General features: G+C 41.1%; 2 protein-coding genes across 4 annotated transcripts in view; both read left to right on the top strand.

Annotated features, from left to right (window-relative positions):
- Nucleotides 1-16,125, top strand: part of KLHL13 (kelch like family member 13) — a 405,144-nt gene that overhangs the window by 71,666 nt on the left and 317,353 nt on the right. The window lies entirely within an intron of this gene.
- Nucleotides 2,715-16,125, top strand: part of LOC414400 (60S acidic ribosomal protein P1) — a 74,913-nt gene continuing 61,502 nt past the window's right edge. Inside the window, 1 exon segment of the mRNA XM_021079866.1 lies at nucleotides 2,715-2,820. Coding sequence (XP_020935525.1) covers nucleotides 2,715-2,820 — 106 coding nt within the window.

Raw genomic sequence — 16,125 nt, 5'->3', positions numbered from 1 at the left:
TAGTGAAAAATAAATTTATTTAAAAAGTGAGTATATTACATGATAACTTCAGGAAGTCTCCTTAAAAATTTCGAGATCACACATTTCTTCTCTTCTTCCTCCAGCACACTGTCTGGAACAAGGATGCTGGAATTCCAGCATTCATGGACCACCAAGACTCATACCCTAAAAATGGCAGAGTATAAACCTAAGAGTCTGGATCCCTGACATGAAATCCCATGAAGACTTTATGCTGCTGCCGTACTAGTCCTAGACTGCCTGCTTCTGAAATTCTCACTTAAGTCACCTTTATTTTGTAGTGGTACCCACAGAAGAAATAGTTTTGAGGAGAAAAACGATGGGTTTGATTTAGGACATGTGGCGTATGAAGCATTGACATATCATCCAGGGAGAAATGTACAAGAGTCAGAGCTATGGAAAGGTAGTAGGGCTGAATTAAACCATGTGACTCTCTGCTTCTGTCTTCCTGCTGTCTGACGTTGTCATTAAAATCCAGAGGAAATAGAGTTAGTTTCACAGAATTACTTTGGGAAATGTTGGCCTACACTGGAAGGCCAGCAATCATCTAACCGGTCTTACAGTCACTTCCAACCCTTGCCTTTTGAAGGTATTATATACATTGTCCCCAAAGTAACTTCTGGAAACCTTTTTGACTTGTGCCTAGAGTCTGATTTTCTTATGGTGAAACTCAAGGCCCTCTGCAATCTGGACTGAATCCACTTTTCCAGTGTGTTTTTATTGTGTCTTCTCATGCACCCCATGTTTTAGTCAGACTGTTGTAGTCTCTCTGTCCTGTTTGTGCTCCCCAATTTTCTGTTTTATGTCTTCGCACACACTCAGGATCATCTCTAGCCCATCTGATAGTGTGAAGTAGGAAAAGCTATCTCTTCCTCAAGACACTTCCCTCTATCAGAGAATCATAATGTACTGATTGATAGAAAATGGCATTTTCATGTGATCTACTAGAAACTTTTGTAAGAAATGCACAAGTTGGGAGTTTCCGTCATGGCTCAGCAGTAATGAACCTGACTGGTATCCATGAGGACAGGTTCAATCCCTGGCCTTGTTCAGTGGGTTAAGGATCCATTGCCATGAGCTGTGGTGTAGGTTGCAGACATGGCTCGAATCCTGCATTGCTGTGGCTGTGGCATAGGCCAACATATGCAGCTCCAATTCGACCCCTAGCCTGGAAACTTCCATATGCCACGGGTTCGGTCCTAAAAAGCAAAAAAGTTAAATTAATTAATGCACAAGTCACTCATCTTTGGAGTAACAAAGAAGTTATTAAAATATGAACACTTTCAACTAATTGGGATGTCAATAGTGTGGATAGTGCCCCCTTAGATACGCACTCTTTTCATCTCACAGACTGAAGAACCATGAGTGGGGCCCAGTTCATCTTGTCCCTTTCACCTGAAATCCTAGTATGTGAATCCCACCATCTTCCTATGTCCAAAGGCTACTTGAATGCCCCTGTTACAAAGCTTTTCCTGATCCTTCAAGGTGAAAATAAATCTCTCACCCTAAAAACCAAGTGTATTTTATCTGGAGCCCTCTTGGAGTGTTTATCACTTTCTAATAGTATTCTGTTTGTTTATGTTCATGTCTCATCACTCTACTAGACTTAATGCTCTTTGGGGGCAGGATGCATTTATGATTTACTTTTGTAGCTTCATCATACTTGGCAGAGTACCTTATGGGGCTACTGTATGTCTCAGTTTGCCTAAGCCAAACAGAGCTATGCCTGTTGCTCTGATGTAAGTATTAATAATGACTGATTTCACACCCCAAATGTCCCAGTTAGGATGACAAATTATATAGTCACTCTACTTATGTGATATTCATTCACTAAATAATTAATGGATGAATGAATGAATGAATGAATGGTGGAGATCAAGGAACCATCCATGTGGAGAAAAGTACTTGAACATGTGCAGTCGGTAAGCTCATCAAAAGAGAGGGAATGCAAAAGATGAGGGCCAAGGACGGGGCCTATGCGGGGTGCTTCCATTGAAGGGGTCGAGGAAAAACATTGACCAAGGAGACAGATCCAAGGGAGTCAAAAAGATAGGAGAAAAATCAAGGTGATGTGGCAGAAGCCAGGGAGAGAGCTTTAAGAGATTTCGGAGGGCTGAGGTCAGTATTGGTAAAAAACTGTGGCTAGGTCAAGCAAGGTGAATTCTAAGAAAAAGCCAGCGAATCTGCCAATTATTAGGTCATTGCTGACTTTCAAGAGAGCAGTTTCAATAGAATGTAGTCAAGTGGTGGGGTGGAAGCTCAGTGGTGAGGGGTTAGTGGTGAAAAAGGAGTCAGCGAGCATTGACTACACTTGTGAGAAGTTGGACTTCTGAGAGGAAGGTGACAAATAGGATGGTTACTTGTGTCAAAGTCAGAGGAGCCTTGATGGGTTTATAGACCAAGGGGAAGGTGCCATTAAAACTAGCTGATGGATGGAGTTCTCTTATGGTGCCGTGGGTTAAGGATCTGGCGGCATCACTGCAGTGGCGTGGGTTCAATCCCTGGCCCTGGAACTCCCACATGCTGCAGGCGAGGCCAAGAAAAAAAAAGAAAAAAAAAACTAGCTGATGGAACAATTTCTCTCCGGAGTGGAGAAGCGATGGGATCAAGTGTTCCAGCAGAGGACATAGCCTAGGCGAGAAAAAGAGACATGGCTTTCTCTGAGACCCAAGCATTGTGGCACAGGCAAAAAGACCATGTGTCATGCAGTTCGAAGAGAGAAGGGGAACAAGGGAGCCTTCCTGGTCAGGCTTTGCGATGAAGTAGGTGGTGAGGCCATCTGTGCGAGGACAGACAGCTGGGGTAGGACTGGGGACTTGAGAGCAGTGGAAACAGTTTGGATTGAGAACAACTGTTGTACGAAATTCCCGAGGGAGTCAACAAGAGGCCTGCCAAGCTGCCGTGCAAGCCCAGCTGAGCTTCAACTTCCCAGAGCAAGTGAGATCGTTATTTCCACAGAATCCAGAGAAAATGTCCTTCTCAAGCTTATTATCAAAATAAGCTTTTTTTTCCTCCAACCAGGAAGAGAATAAAGGAAAACACGCTGGAAGTTTACAATGTGGCAGAAAGTTATGGGCATTTAGTCTTTCCCCAAAGTCTGTTATTGCTCAGTCATCTGACAGCCTTAGAGCAACCTGAGTGAAAGTGAACGCTTCCACAGGTTGTTTGTGGGCGGTTAAGAACAGACCTAAAGCTAAGCACCTTCTATGTTCAGAGCTACTCAGGGACAAATCTTGAATTGCTATGCCCAGTTCAGAGCAAAAGCCAACACTGACATTTCTGTGAGATGGAGCATGAAGTTGCAAATAGCCTGTGATAAAAACCTGATTTAACCAGGCAAAACCTTTAAGCTTACAAGCGGCCTGTTAAATCCACCAAAGACTAAATGTCAGGAGTTGCCCTTTAAAGCCCAAGTAAATGACCACAGGACTGGTGGCTTAAAATGAGAAAAGTTCAACATCTCCCTTGCCCACAGGTAATCTTTCCAAATGTCGTTTCGTCATATATTCATAATTATTACGGTGTTCTCGAAGGAGGATAACATTTGGAGACAACTGTTTGGCCAAAGTGTTAGGCATTATTTTCTTGAAAACAGAATTTGCTTCCTTTGTTTCAGTGGGGAATACGAGTGGCATGGGTCCAATAGCACAGCTGCCCAAGTGCATAAACAAGTGACTGCAATTCTTTTTCATCCACCTCTCTAAGCAAAGTGCAAGATCTACACATATGCACTTGATTAAGGATATTTTCACATTTGTGTTGCCAGACTCTTCCAATGACACACATCTGAGAGGTGAGCAGTTAAACAGAATATAGGTCTTAAGACATACATGCATAAGGCCCTATAAGCGATTTCACTGAGGTGCCTGTAAATTACTCACAGTTTCCCTCTTTTGTTCGCCCAGTGAAAGGATTGTTTATTAAGCACCACCTGCATTAAATTATATGAGTAGTCATTTCCTTTGGAAATAATTAGCTTGTTGTTTATGCACCACTTTCTTTAACCTCATCAACTGCTGTACCATTTCAGGGGCATTATAGAGGGAGGTAAAAAGCAGACCATTTGGGAGTAGCCTTTCTCCATCTCAAGAGGGGTATGGCTTTCTCATCTCAGCCTGAAACAGTTCCCCTTACTAACTCTGCCGTGTAATTCTAATTAGCGATTGGATGGGGATGAGAAGGGCCATAGGCAAAGGAATCACCCTTCTCTCCTAATGAGCCTAGAAAACCCACTTATTTAAATAATAGGGATTATTACTATTATTACCACATTTATTAACTGCCATTACTCTACCAAGGGTGGTGCTAAATGTTTTTTCTGTTATTTCATGTGATTTTCACAACAGCCATGTGGAATGATTAGAATTTTTTTTTTATCAGAAACCTGATCATCGTAGAGGTTAAATGATTTCCCCTAACATCCTAAAGCCAGAAAATAAGTGAAAGAGTTGGGATTTGAATCCAAGTTTTCTGATTTTCTATCCCTCGCTAAATATCGTCAGTGGTTAATTGGAGGAACACATTTCAAGGTTTTGATATTCCAAAATTGGAAGTGCCCCTAAAGGCATATCTTTCTTGGTTCTGCAATGTTCGTGAGCAAGTGTGTACCTTCTCTCTACAATGGATTCTTATTTTTCCTGCCTATAGCTAGCTGTCTTCATTTTGTACTTTTGTTAATTCACTGACAAATTTGCTCTTCCTTGACTCTTACTTGTTCATCTCTGAGTTCTCGTAGAAGTGGAAAAGGACAAGTTTACAGTCTAAAAATATTGAAGCAGTTTAGATGAACGGCTGCTAAATTCCAGAAGAGCTCTGATTGAACCAGCTAGTAATTAGAGACTTAGCTATGCCCTGGGCCCAATCATAGCTGCTGAAACATAACTTCCTACTGCATAAGCCTGATCAAAGATAATTAGAAGAGAGCACAGGTGGTTAGTCTGTCGCCTGGGAGAAGAATTAGAGCTAGTTTCCACCATACAGTATCCAGAAAACTTAGATGCTAGCATGCTCCAGGCCACACTCACAAGGGTCCCAATTCTCTTCTTTAGCCTCTAGCTGCTGCTGCCCCCGCTTTACTTTTTAATCTTAGTCCTGCCATTATCTGTGCAGTGGAGGGCAGTACTCCTCAGTAGGTTAGGGTGAGCCAGCAGGCAAAGACTGGAGGGGTACATGACGCATTCCCCATCAGCTTGCCCTGTTCTCCCAGTGGTTAACTCAGTGCCTCCAGCATGCTCCAGGTTATTTCTGGAGCCCTGGCCGTGTTATTGATGCAAAGGATGTGTTGATGTGATTGTTCATTGTGGGTTCCTACTGAATAGTATTTGCCCATGTAGGTTATTAAGCTTTTAGATCTCTGCAGCCATGGTATAGCTCCAAATCCTAATAGGTTTCCAATGGAATGTGGACCAAATATGCAGTCCAATCTATGAAAAAACTTTTTGCTGAAGGCGTGAATTCTAATACCAATTCCGTGAGCTCTAGGCTTACATGTGATTGGCATACACAGACCTTAAAGGGGTGCAAGATCAAGAATAACAAACCAGGGCAGTTTCTAGAATTATACTATTACTTACAATTTAGAAAATTAACAAACACGCAGCCAGGTCATTTAAACAAAGGGCAGCCTTGGAAAAGACCCTCTGTGGAAACAAATATTCACAATTCTGCAGCATACATCTGGTCCTCAACACAGAGCACAGGTTTCTTTTCCATCTGATTTCCCATTCCCCCTCTCGTGATTTTTTTTTTCTTTTTAGGGCCGCACCCACAGCATATGGAAGTTCCCAGGCTAGGGGCTGAATTGGAGCTGAAGCTGCTGGCCTACGCCACAGCCACAGCAATGCCAGATCTGAGCCTCATCTGCAATCTACACCACAGCTCATGGCAAGGCCGAATCCCTAACCCACTGAGCGAGGCCAGGGATTTAACCCACATCCTCATGGTTCCTAGTCGGGGTCTTTAACCACTGAGCCACGAAGGGAACTCCATGATTGTTTCATTAAAAAAATTTTTTTTCCTCCATTGTAATGCATTAGATGAAAAGAGTAACCATATTTCAACCCTATCCCTCAATACTACCTATTTCATGCTAATTTATACTGACATAAAGCTAGGCAAAATGCATAGACTAAAAAGGGCCACTTCAAGTCTAGTAATCACAATTATCTTGAAACCAAAAAGTGTCTGAATTTACATCCTCACAAGTATTGGGACAACGCAAATACTGGAGCTAAGTGTGTGCATCTTAATTACAATTCAGTGTTCACAATCAAAAGGAACCTTAGGGAGTTTCCGTCGTGGCGCAGTGGTTAATGAATCCGACTAGGAACCATGAAGTTGAGGGTTCGATCCCTGCCCTTGCTCAGTGGGTTAAGGATCCGGCATTGCCCTGAGCTGTGGTGTAGGTCACAGACGCGGCTCGGATCCCACATTGCTGTGGCTGTGGTATAGGCCAGTGGCTACAGCTCTGATTCGACCTCTAGCCTGTGAACCTCCATATGCCACGAGAGTGGCCCAAGAAAATGGCAAAAAGACAAAAAAAAAAGGGAACATTAGGAGTCCGATTCTGGTGTTTGTTCCTTTACACATAATAGAGAATACAAACGTGCTTGGAAATGAATATGAGAGGAAAATGTATTTTTTGCTTTCATTGATTTATGTGCTAGAGTGAAGAATTGCTATTTGATACTTGTACGTCAATTACATTTATTTTGCAAAAAGCAATGTTCACCTAGAAAATCTTAGTTCTAGTTGCTTCTATTTCTAGATAACATGGATACTTAATTGTTCAGAAGATTGATTAAACATTGAATTTAAATAATCTTTATGAAAATCCCATTCGTAACAATTTGGTTATGCTTTTCACACATTTCATTCCCTGAGTTTCAGCCCTTTTCCTTTTTCTTTACATGTTTTAAAAAGTTTTATTATTGGAATATTAAAGCATACAAAAGGAAAAAATTTAAAGCAAGATTTCAAAGAGATATTTGCACACGCATGTTCATTACAGCATTATTGACAATAGCCAAGAGATGGAAGCAACCCAATGTCCATAGATGGATGAATGGATAAGCAAAATGTGGTTCATACATACAATGGGATATTATTCAGCCTTTAAAAAAGAAGGAAATCCTGTCACATGCTACAACATGGAGGAACCTGAGGACATTATGCCAAGTGAAATAAGCCAGTCACACAAAAAACAAATACTACATAATTCCACTCATGGGTTATCTAAAGTAGTCAAACTGATAGAAACAGAAGGTAAAATGATAGTTTCCAAGGGCCGAGGGGAAGGGAAATTGGGTATAATGTTTCAGTTTTGCAAGATGGAAAGTTCTAGAGCTCTGTTGTATAACAAAGTAGATATACTTAATGGCTACTGAACAGTAGGCTTCAAAGTGGTTTACACTTTATGTATTTTTAACAGCAATTAAAAATGTTTTAGGAGTTCCCGTCATGGCTCAGCGGTTAACAAACTGACTAGGATCCATGAGGTTGCGGGTTCGATCCCTGGCCTTGCTCAGTGGGTTAAGGATCCGGCATTGCCGTGAGCTGTGGTATAGGTCACAGACTAGACTCGGATCTGGCATTGCTGTGGCTGTGGTGTAGGCCAGAGGCTACAGCTCTGATTAGACCCCTAGCCTGGAAACCTCCGTATGCCCTGGGTGTGGCCCTAGAAAGGAAAAAAAAAAGTTTAAAAATTAGAGTTCCTGTTGTGGCTCAGCGGAAATGAATCTGACTAGAGCTGTGGTGTGAGCTGTGTGTAGGTTGCAGATGTGGATCGGATCTGGTGTGGCTGTGGCTGTGGTGTAGGCCAGCAGCTACAGCCCCGATTAGACCCCTAGCCTGGGAACCTCCATATGCCTCAGGTGTGGCCCTAAAAAGACAAAAAAAAAAAAAAAAGTTTTAAAATTTAAGAAATGAAGTCATATGGGAGTAGGTGGGCCCCTCATCCAATATGACTCATGTCCTTTATAAGAAGATGGCCATGCGAAGACACAGGCACCAAGAGACTGTGTGATGATGAAAGCAGAGAGTGGGAGTTAATGCAGCTATAAAGCAAGGGACACCAGATTGCCAGGCAACCACCACCAGAAGGTAGGAAGGCCAAGAGAGGATTCTGCTACAGGTTTCAGAAGGAGCATGGCCTTGCAGCATCTTCATTTCAGGCTCCTAGCCATCAGCACTGTGAAAGAATCAGTCTCTATTGTTTCAAACCACCCCATTTGTGGTAGTTTATTACAGAAGCTCTAGGAAATTAGTACAAGCAGGGATGATATCTTTGTTCACTGCAGTATGCTCAGCATCTAACTTAATGCCTGGCACATAGTAGATGCTCAATAAATATATTTGTTGAATGAAAAAAAATGTACAAAAATTGAACAGCCATGGTATGCTGGTAAACATTTTAACTACTAGCTCTTGGAGAAGGAGCTGATTTGTAGCACGTGCTGATTTTCATGATGTAAATACTTCCACTGTGGCCAATTTCAAGATACCAGGGTGATGTCAAAATTCCTGAAAATTCAGGAGTTCCCGTCGTGGCGCAGTGGTTAACGAATCCGACTAGGAACCATGAGGTTGCGGGTTCGGTCCCTGCCCTTGCTCAGTGGGTTAACGATCCGGCGTTGCCGTGAGCTGTGGTGTAGGTTGCAGACGCGGCTCGGATCCCGCGTTGCTGTGCCTCTGGTGTAGGCCGGTGGCTACAGCTCCGATTCGACCCCTAGCCTGGGAACCTCCATATGCCGCAGGAGCGGCCCAAGAAATAGCAAAAAGACAAAAAAAAAAAAAAAAAATTCCTGAAAATTCAGAAATGGGCTCTCCTGAGCAGGTACTATCCAATTCCAGCACTCCACTGCTAGCATAATGGGCCCTCATGTACTCATTATCTGTTTCCACAATTATCAACTCATGGCCAGTCTTGTTTCATTTCTCCCCTTACCCATTCCTCCCCACCTATGTTATTTGAAGGCAAATACTATTATGATGATTTAAAATTGATGAAAGAAATTTCATCAGTAATGTTTGATTATGTATCTCTAAAAGATAAGGACAATTTAAATCACAATACTGTTATTGCACCTACAAGATTATAGCTTCTTAATATAATCAGATATCAGGTCATGTTCATATTTCCAATTGTCTCATAAGTATCCTTTCTCTGCATTGCTTGTGTGTCTCAGGATTTTAAAAAAGGATCATACGGGAGTTCCCGTCGTGGCGCAGTGGTTAACGAATCCGACTAGGAACCATGAGGTCGCGGGTTCGGTCCCTGCCCTTGCTCAGTGGGTTAACGATCCGGCGTTGCCATGAGCTGTGGTGTAGGTTGCAGACCCGGCTCAGATCCCGCGTTGCTGTGGCTCTGGCGTAGGCTGGTGGCTACAGCTCCGATTCAACCCCTGGCCTGGGAACCTCCATATGCCGCGGGAGCGGCCCAAGAGATAGCAACAACAACAACAACAAAAGACAAAAAAAGACAAAAAGACAAAAAAAAAATAAAAAATAAAAAATAAAAAAGGATCATACTATGCAATTATTTCCTAGGTGTCTTTGTTGATTTAATTTATAGATTCTCTCTCCGTCTCTTAATTTATTATAATTTATTTGTTGAAGAAACTAGATCCTTTGTTCTGAAGAGTTTCCCACTGTGTGATTTTGTTGATTTTTTTTAAAATCAGGAAGTACATAAGGTCTGGTTGCCTCTTTTTAGAATATTAGCATCCACCATTGATGATCAATACCTAGGTATATTAACTCATTAAGGGTTGCAAAATGATGTTCTAACATCCCTTCTTCATTTATCAGCTGGAATATTTCTATCGAGAGTACAAGTTCCTTATATCTACTATTTGGTCCAGCATATGTGGGAAAGGCAGGATAAAATTCTTGAGTTCTTCTCTTTGTTTACTGTCTTTCAAAGTAATACACTGGTTTACTAGCATCCTTCAACAATGACCAGTTTTTTTCCTTATCCTAGTTATGAACCCCTGGATTTAAACATATTTGGTGGATTTCAATTTACTGCAGCTAATATTTTCACTGATACTGCGATTATCCCATCTCTGGCCATCAGGGCATTTCAGTCTGACAAGATCCTAGTAGTCTTAGCTGCCTTCCTGTCTAGTATAACAAGATGTTCCATTCTCAATTAAAATTCCCGCAGGATGTTAAAGTCTTCTGTCTGCTGTCTTTTTACTTTGTATATGGGTTTTTGATATGCAGAAGGTTTTAACAGTTTCTTTATAATTAAATGTATCTTCCCTTTTTGCTTTTGGATTTTCAGTCATAGGAGAGACTTCCTCCTCGGGTAACAGCGGAATTCATCCACATTTTCGTAGTACTGATAAATGTTTGCTTGCTTGCTTGCTTGCTTCGTTTAAATTTCTGATCCAGCTGGAATTTATCTTGTTTACGGCATGAGGAATAGATCCATTTTATCTTTTCCCCTTATGGCTATCTAGTTATCCCAGCACCATTTATTACCAGGTCCATGTTTTCCTCTCTGACTTGAGGTGCTTCTTTTATTTTAAAGCAAACTTGCGTATGTTATTGGCTCTATTTCTGGATTTTCTGTTCTGTTATTGGTCTGTCTTATTCTATTTTATTTATAGAGACTTTATGGTCTATTTTATTATCAGATTAGGCTAGTGCCCCCCCCCCCGGGCTCTTATTTTTCAGGCTTTTTTTTTGGCATATTCTTATTTGTTTGTTCTTCTAGATTAACTATGTAATTATTAATTACAGCTTTTAAAATAAAGCATGTTTAACCATCTTACAAGCAACCTAATGTTAGTTTCCTTTATTAGAAAAAGAAGGTAAGGAGTTCCCATAGTGGCTCAGTGGAAATGAATCTGACTAGCATCCATGAGGATGCAGGTTTGATTCCTGGCCTTGCTCAGTGGGTTAAGGATCTGGCGTTGCTGTGAACTGTGGTGTAGGTTGCAGATGCCGCTCAGATCCCATGTTGCTGTGGCTGTGGTATAGGCTAGCAGCTACAGTTCTGACCCCTAGCCTGGGAACTTCCATATGCCATGGGTGCGGCCCTAAAAAGACAAAAAAAAAAAAAAAAAAAAAGAAAAAAGAAAAAGAAAAAGAAGATAGTTATAACCCACTTTCAGCTAAGGGTATGAGAATTTCATTTTTAATAAGTAGTTTTAATTTTTACCTTGAAATCTCTGATCCATTTGGAATTTATTCTGGTTTGTGACATGAGGAATGAATCCAATTTTATCTTCCATTTGGAAGATTAAAAGGCAAGGTAGGTTATGGGAACGAGGCTGGAGATGTGAGTTAACAGAATCATTGTGAAATTTCATTCACAGAAAACACAAGTAGACCTACCACCCCTTACCATCTGTTATACTACTGCCATTTACACTCTGTCCTCAAACGTCATTGATAGGAAAAACTGTTCAACAGCAAGCCCTATAGTCTAGTTACTTCTCGAGGTCAAGGCGAATGTGTATTACTAAGGCAGGAATGTTGCCAAAGACTCTCCTAGTTTATCTACTTGGAATTAGGATGTTGATAGTACTTTTACTGTGTGGTAATACATTAGAATCTGCTTTCTGGAGATACTGATTAATAGTTATTTGTTTGCATATTTGTTGAACAACGAAAATGCAACTATGCGAGATAACTGTTAATAAGCAGAATTGCGCTAACAGAAATAGGACAGTTCTGGAGAATGAAGTCCTGGGGCACACACAATCCTGACCTGGGAGGTTCCAGTTTCTCAACATTTTGAGCAGAATCATCACTCTTGCTATAAAAGCAAAAAATATACACACATATACAACTTCGCTTTTCCAAACAGCAGCACCAAGTGATAAAATGCATATCATGTTATTTAATTTTCACCATCCTGGCCCCCATCTTTCTGTTAGATAAAGCATACCAACCTCCCCTCCTCCACACCAATATTGTTGTTTGAGGCCTTTACCAGGAGAACTCCATCTTGAAGTGACTTCTACTCAGCTTACGTCAGAGAATAGCTGAAGATGTTTGAGAGACAGTCACTAAAAGGTTAAGCATCCACTCCCTCAGGTTCTCTGAATACAGTTGGACACAATACCTGTGATCCTTTTTTTGAGAGATAGTCTTAAGAAATGGTCACATGAAGCAATTCTGCATCTTTCAGAGAATGATTTGTTAAAAATGATTGCAATACTCACTGTCTTTTAACTAAGAACTCTTAAGAAAAATGCCATCTAGAATACAGTACCAGCCAAAAGCTTGTTTCTTTGGAAGGAGTGGAATTAAGATAGTAGAAACTATACATTTTTTTTTTTGGTTTGGCTTGACTGGTCTTGGTTCTCAGGATGCTCAGAAATAAACTGAATACTCAGCATGGTAATTATTTTGTTCCTGGTTCTGGATAAATTCTCTTTTCCTATCTTTATTAGAGTTTTAATAGATATAATTTTTATCTTTATTTTCACCATCTGTGGTGCATAAATCTTTACATTATTTTTTACTATATGTTATAGGCAAATAGGCTATAAATGATAAATAAATAAATAAATAAATAAATAAATGCAAAACAACAGGCAAACAAACCAGACCTTTTCTAGGGTGAAATGATGTTTACTTAAGCATTTATCATATGTATTTGACTCTTGACTTGGGCATCTCAATCTGCAGAACGATGTTTTTATGCTTATTTTTTTTTTACTGGCTTCTAAGTCTAGAATGAAGCAAAGGCTTTTCCTCTATTTCTCTCTCTCTCTTTTTTTTTTTTTTTTGGTGGGGGTTTATGTTGGTAGGTTGTTGTTGCGTCTTCAAACTTGGACTCTTACCGTCAACTCACCTTCAGTTATAAAAATTTTGTCTGATGCAAGAAGACCAGGATTTTGCCAGAGGGAATTGTCGAGCGTTGATATAAGCAGCTTGCATCAGGCATCATTCTAATGTGCCAAAGAGTTACTGTTGCAACAGGTGACTTTAAGCATCAGGAAGAAAATAGGAAAGGTGAGGGTGGTGAGGGCCAGGGGTGCTGGCAGTAGTGTTAGCAGATGGGAACAGATTAAGAGGAGGAGAATTGAAGGCTCTAAGCAGAGTGCATAGCAGAGTGGCCCCGGTATTGGGGCTGGCTCAGAACAGCATTCACTGAAGTAAGCAAGTAAAATAACAGAAGAGACTTAACCCTAACCACACAGAATACTCTCGCCTTTCAATGTTCCATCTCCAAAGCAACATCCTCCTGAGTTAAGCACTCCTCTCCTTCCAAAGGCAGAAATCATCTCTTCTTTGTCTGACATCACATAGTACATCATTCACACTGTTTTTATGGCACTTGCCACTTTTTACTGTATTTGTGGGTTTCCATCCTTCCCTCCTTGAGGGCAGTTTGTTGATCTTTACCCCCAAGAAGCCTGGCCCCACTCCTGGACTGTATATAGCAGTTTGTTGATTAATGAATGTCACGATGAGTAAGAGTGCAGACTGAACCCACACTGCCTGTTCAGTGTTGATTGGTTTCTTACACTAATGGGCCTGATTGTTGGCCTATTAAAGAGTAGGATACTCTGAAACCACAATTCTCCCATTAAAATTATCCCAGAACTCCAGTCTCAATAGGTCTTAAAATCTTTTAGACTGTGTATGAAAAAATTCATGGAACTACCCTGGGATAACTAAAGATCTCTTGATGCTTTGGAAGCTGTGACCTTTGTGCCTTGGTAGCCCACTGCTTTTCATGCCAAAGTCCCACTTTTTTTTTTTTTTTTTTTCCGCTTTTTAAGGGCTGCACCCATGGCATATGGAAGTTCCCAGGCTAGGGATCTAATTGGAGCTGCAGCTGCCAGCCACAGCCACAGCAATACCAGATCCAAGCCATGTCGTGACCTACACCACAGCTCACGGCAACGCCGGATCCTTAACCAACTGAGCGAGGCCAGGGATCAAACCTGTGTCTTCATGGATACTAGTCAGATTCGTTTCCACTGAGCCACAACCAGAACTCCCCACTTTTTTACTAACTGATATGCCAAGGAAAGACTGAAATGCTTCTCTTCTCCCCACCTCCATGGTGGCCTCACTTCAGAAGAGGTGACAGCTTTTGTTTTGATTATAATGTTTCCAAAATCTCTATTCGGCAAAAGCCTCCTGTCCTGCAGAAGTCAGATTTTTTTCTTACAATGGGACAAATAACTTGGTCTTCCTCATTGTCCTTCTCCAACTTTGCCACAAAGCATGGCTCTCTCCATGTGGCCACTTTGGTGGCCTTGGATGAGCCTTGTCCACATTTCTCTCTCCTTTGGTTGAAGGGAACAGCATTCTTTTTAATCCCCAGTGCCGTGCTGTTGGAAAGGTACAAGAGTGGAGAGTTAGGTAGCCACGGTCTTGTGTAAGGGACTTCCTCAAGAGGCAGCAAAAGGTCTCCTCATGTGACAGTCTCTTCCAGAGTCACTGTTTCAGGAGCACTAAGGTTTTTGTCTTTGTTATAATATTTATGAAGACCTTAAAATCCCCATTTCCTCACACTGGACTTTCATGAAACAGAGTAGGTCATCAAGTGTTACTGGCCTCTCTCTCACCCGAACTTTATGCCCCCAGCCCCTCAGGCACTCAGACTGTTTCTTTTGGCTTATCGAACTATGTTTGCAGGGCAGAATCTTGTATAGGTCACTTCTTATTTGCGTTAAGGTATTATTGTCGTCTTTTTCAGGATTATGTTCATATTAAGTCTTATCTCCATTTTGTTGAATAAATAGCTTCCCATCTCCTGCTTTAATTATTATTTTTTTCTCCAAATTCAGGCATCAAGAAATAATTAGGTAAAAGATTGGGAGGAAGGTGGCAGTTCTCTGGGTATCTCTGACATGTCGATTAGGCCATTTCATATTCCGTCTAAGTGTCCTGTTAAGTAGAAGAGCTAGAAAGAGAAGCCAGATTTCCTGAACCCCAGGATAATGTGCTATATACCTCAAAAACATGAGTAAAAATACAAGCTTTTAGGGGCTAAAAATCATATTCTCTTACAGAGCCTTGCCTGCCCCCTCAGGAACGTCTTTATAATTTAATTGATCACTGCAAGCTGGACATTCATCCAAGATGAGCAAACATGCCATGTCAGTGAAGATTGGGTCACTAAGATATGTATTTTGAAATATGAAGATGGAGCAGTGAAGTCAGGCCAAGGAATGTGGGTAGCCTCTAGCAGATGGAAGGGGCAAGGAAATGGAGAAAGTTTCCCTAGAACCTCCAGAAGGAATTAAGCCTCTACTGACACCTTGATTTTAAGACTTCTGACCTGCTAAGATAATAGGTGCATTGTTCTAAGCCATTAAGTTTGCAATGATTTGTTACAGCTGCCACAGAAAATGAATCCAGACCCTGTGCTTTTGATTCCTAGGCCTTAGAGTCTTGGATGCCTACCAAAGAAGAACCTAAGGAATACCAGGCCGTCTTAAGGAAAAACAGAAAAACATCCTTTCAGTGGTTACAAACCTAACTGCTATTAAGTATAACTCAGACCATTCAGTAGGAGATACTTAGTTTTACGTTTCACCTTCAAATATGATCAGAAACTCTTAGGTCATCTCTAGAGAGTATAAGAAAGGGAAAGAGAGATTCATTTTTTTACCCAAAACTGATGCTTTGAAAATGTTACAGTTACTGTGGTATCTGGTATCCATCCACTAGATGTCAGGAGAGACGATGACAAGGCTCCTACTGATCGCTCCAACCTTCTACAGGGGTAGCTTTCCTGAAGAAACTGAAAAGGCAACAATTGCAGAAATTATATAGTAATTGACATGTAAAATACAATAAATATTCTACATTTTTTGAAATATGTACAACAGCATATAGTCTGTGTTCTCATGGTGCCAAATGAAATATTGGCAGCTCTTTTAAGCAGTTTATAGTGGCCCACAGAGGGTTTTCTGGGCATTTCCCACTGACCTGAGGCTTAACCTATACTTTTTGCACTTTCAAACAACACTTCACCTGGAAAGCTTCTCAGCAGCCCAGCACAAGGGAATTTTATTCACTGGTTTTATTTAAGTTAGATCTTTTTTTTTCTTTTTTAGGGCCGTGCCCGTGGCATATGGAGGTTCCCAGGCTAGGGGTCGAATTGGAGCTACAGCTGCCGGCCTACAT

Source organism: Sus scrofa, chromosome X (genome assembly GCF_000003025.6).
Source record: "Sus scrofa isolate TJ Tabasco breed Duroc chromosome X, Sscrofa11.1, whole genome shotgun sequence".
Classification (NCBI taxonomy): domain Eukaryota; kingdom Metazoa; phylum Chordata; class Mammalia; order Artiodactyla; family Suidae; genus Sus; species Sus scrofa.
Note: the sequence above shows the minus strand (reverse complement) of the source record. Positions and strands in the feature narration are given on the sequence as shown.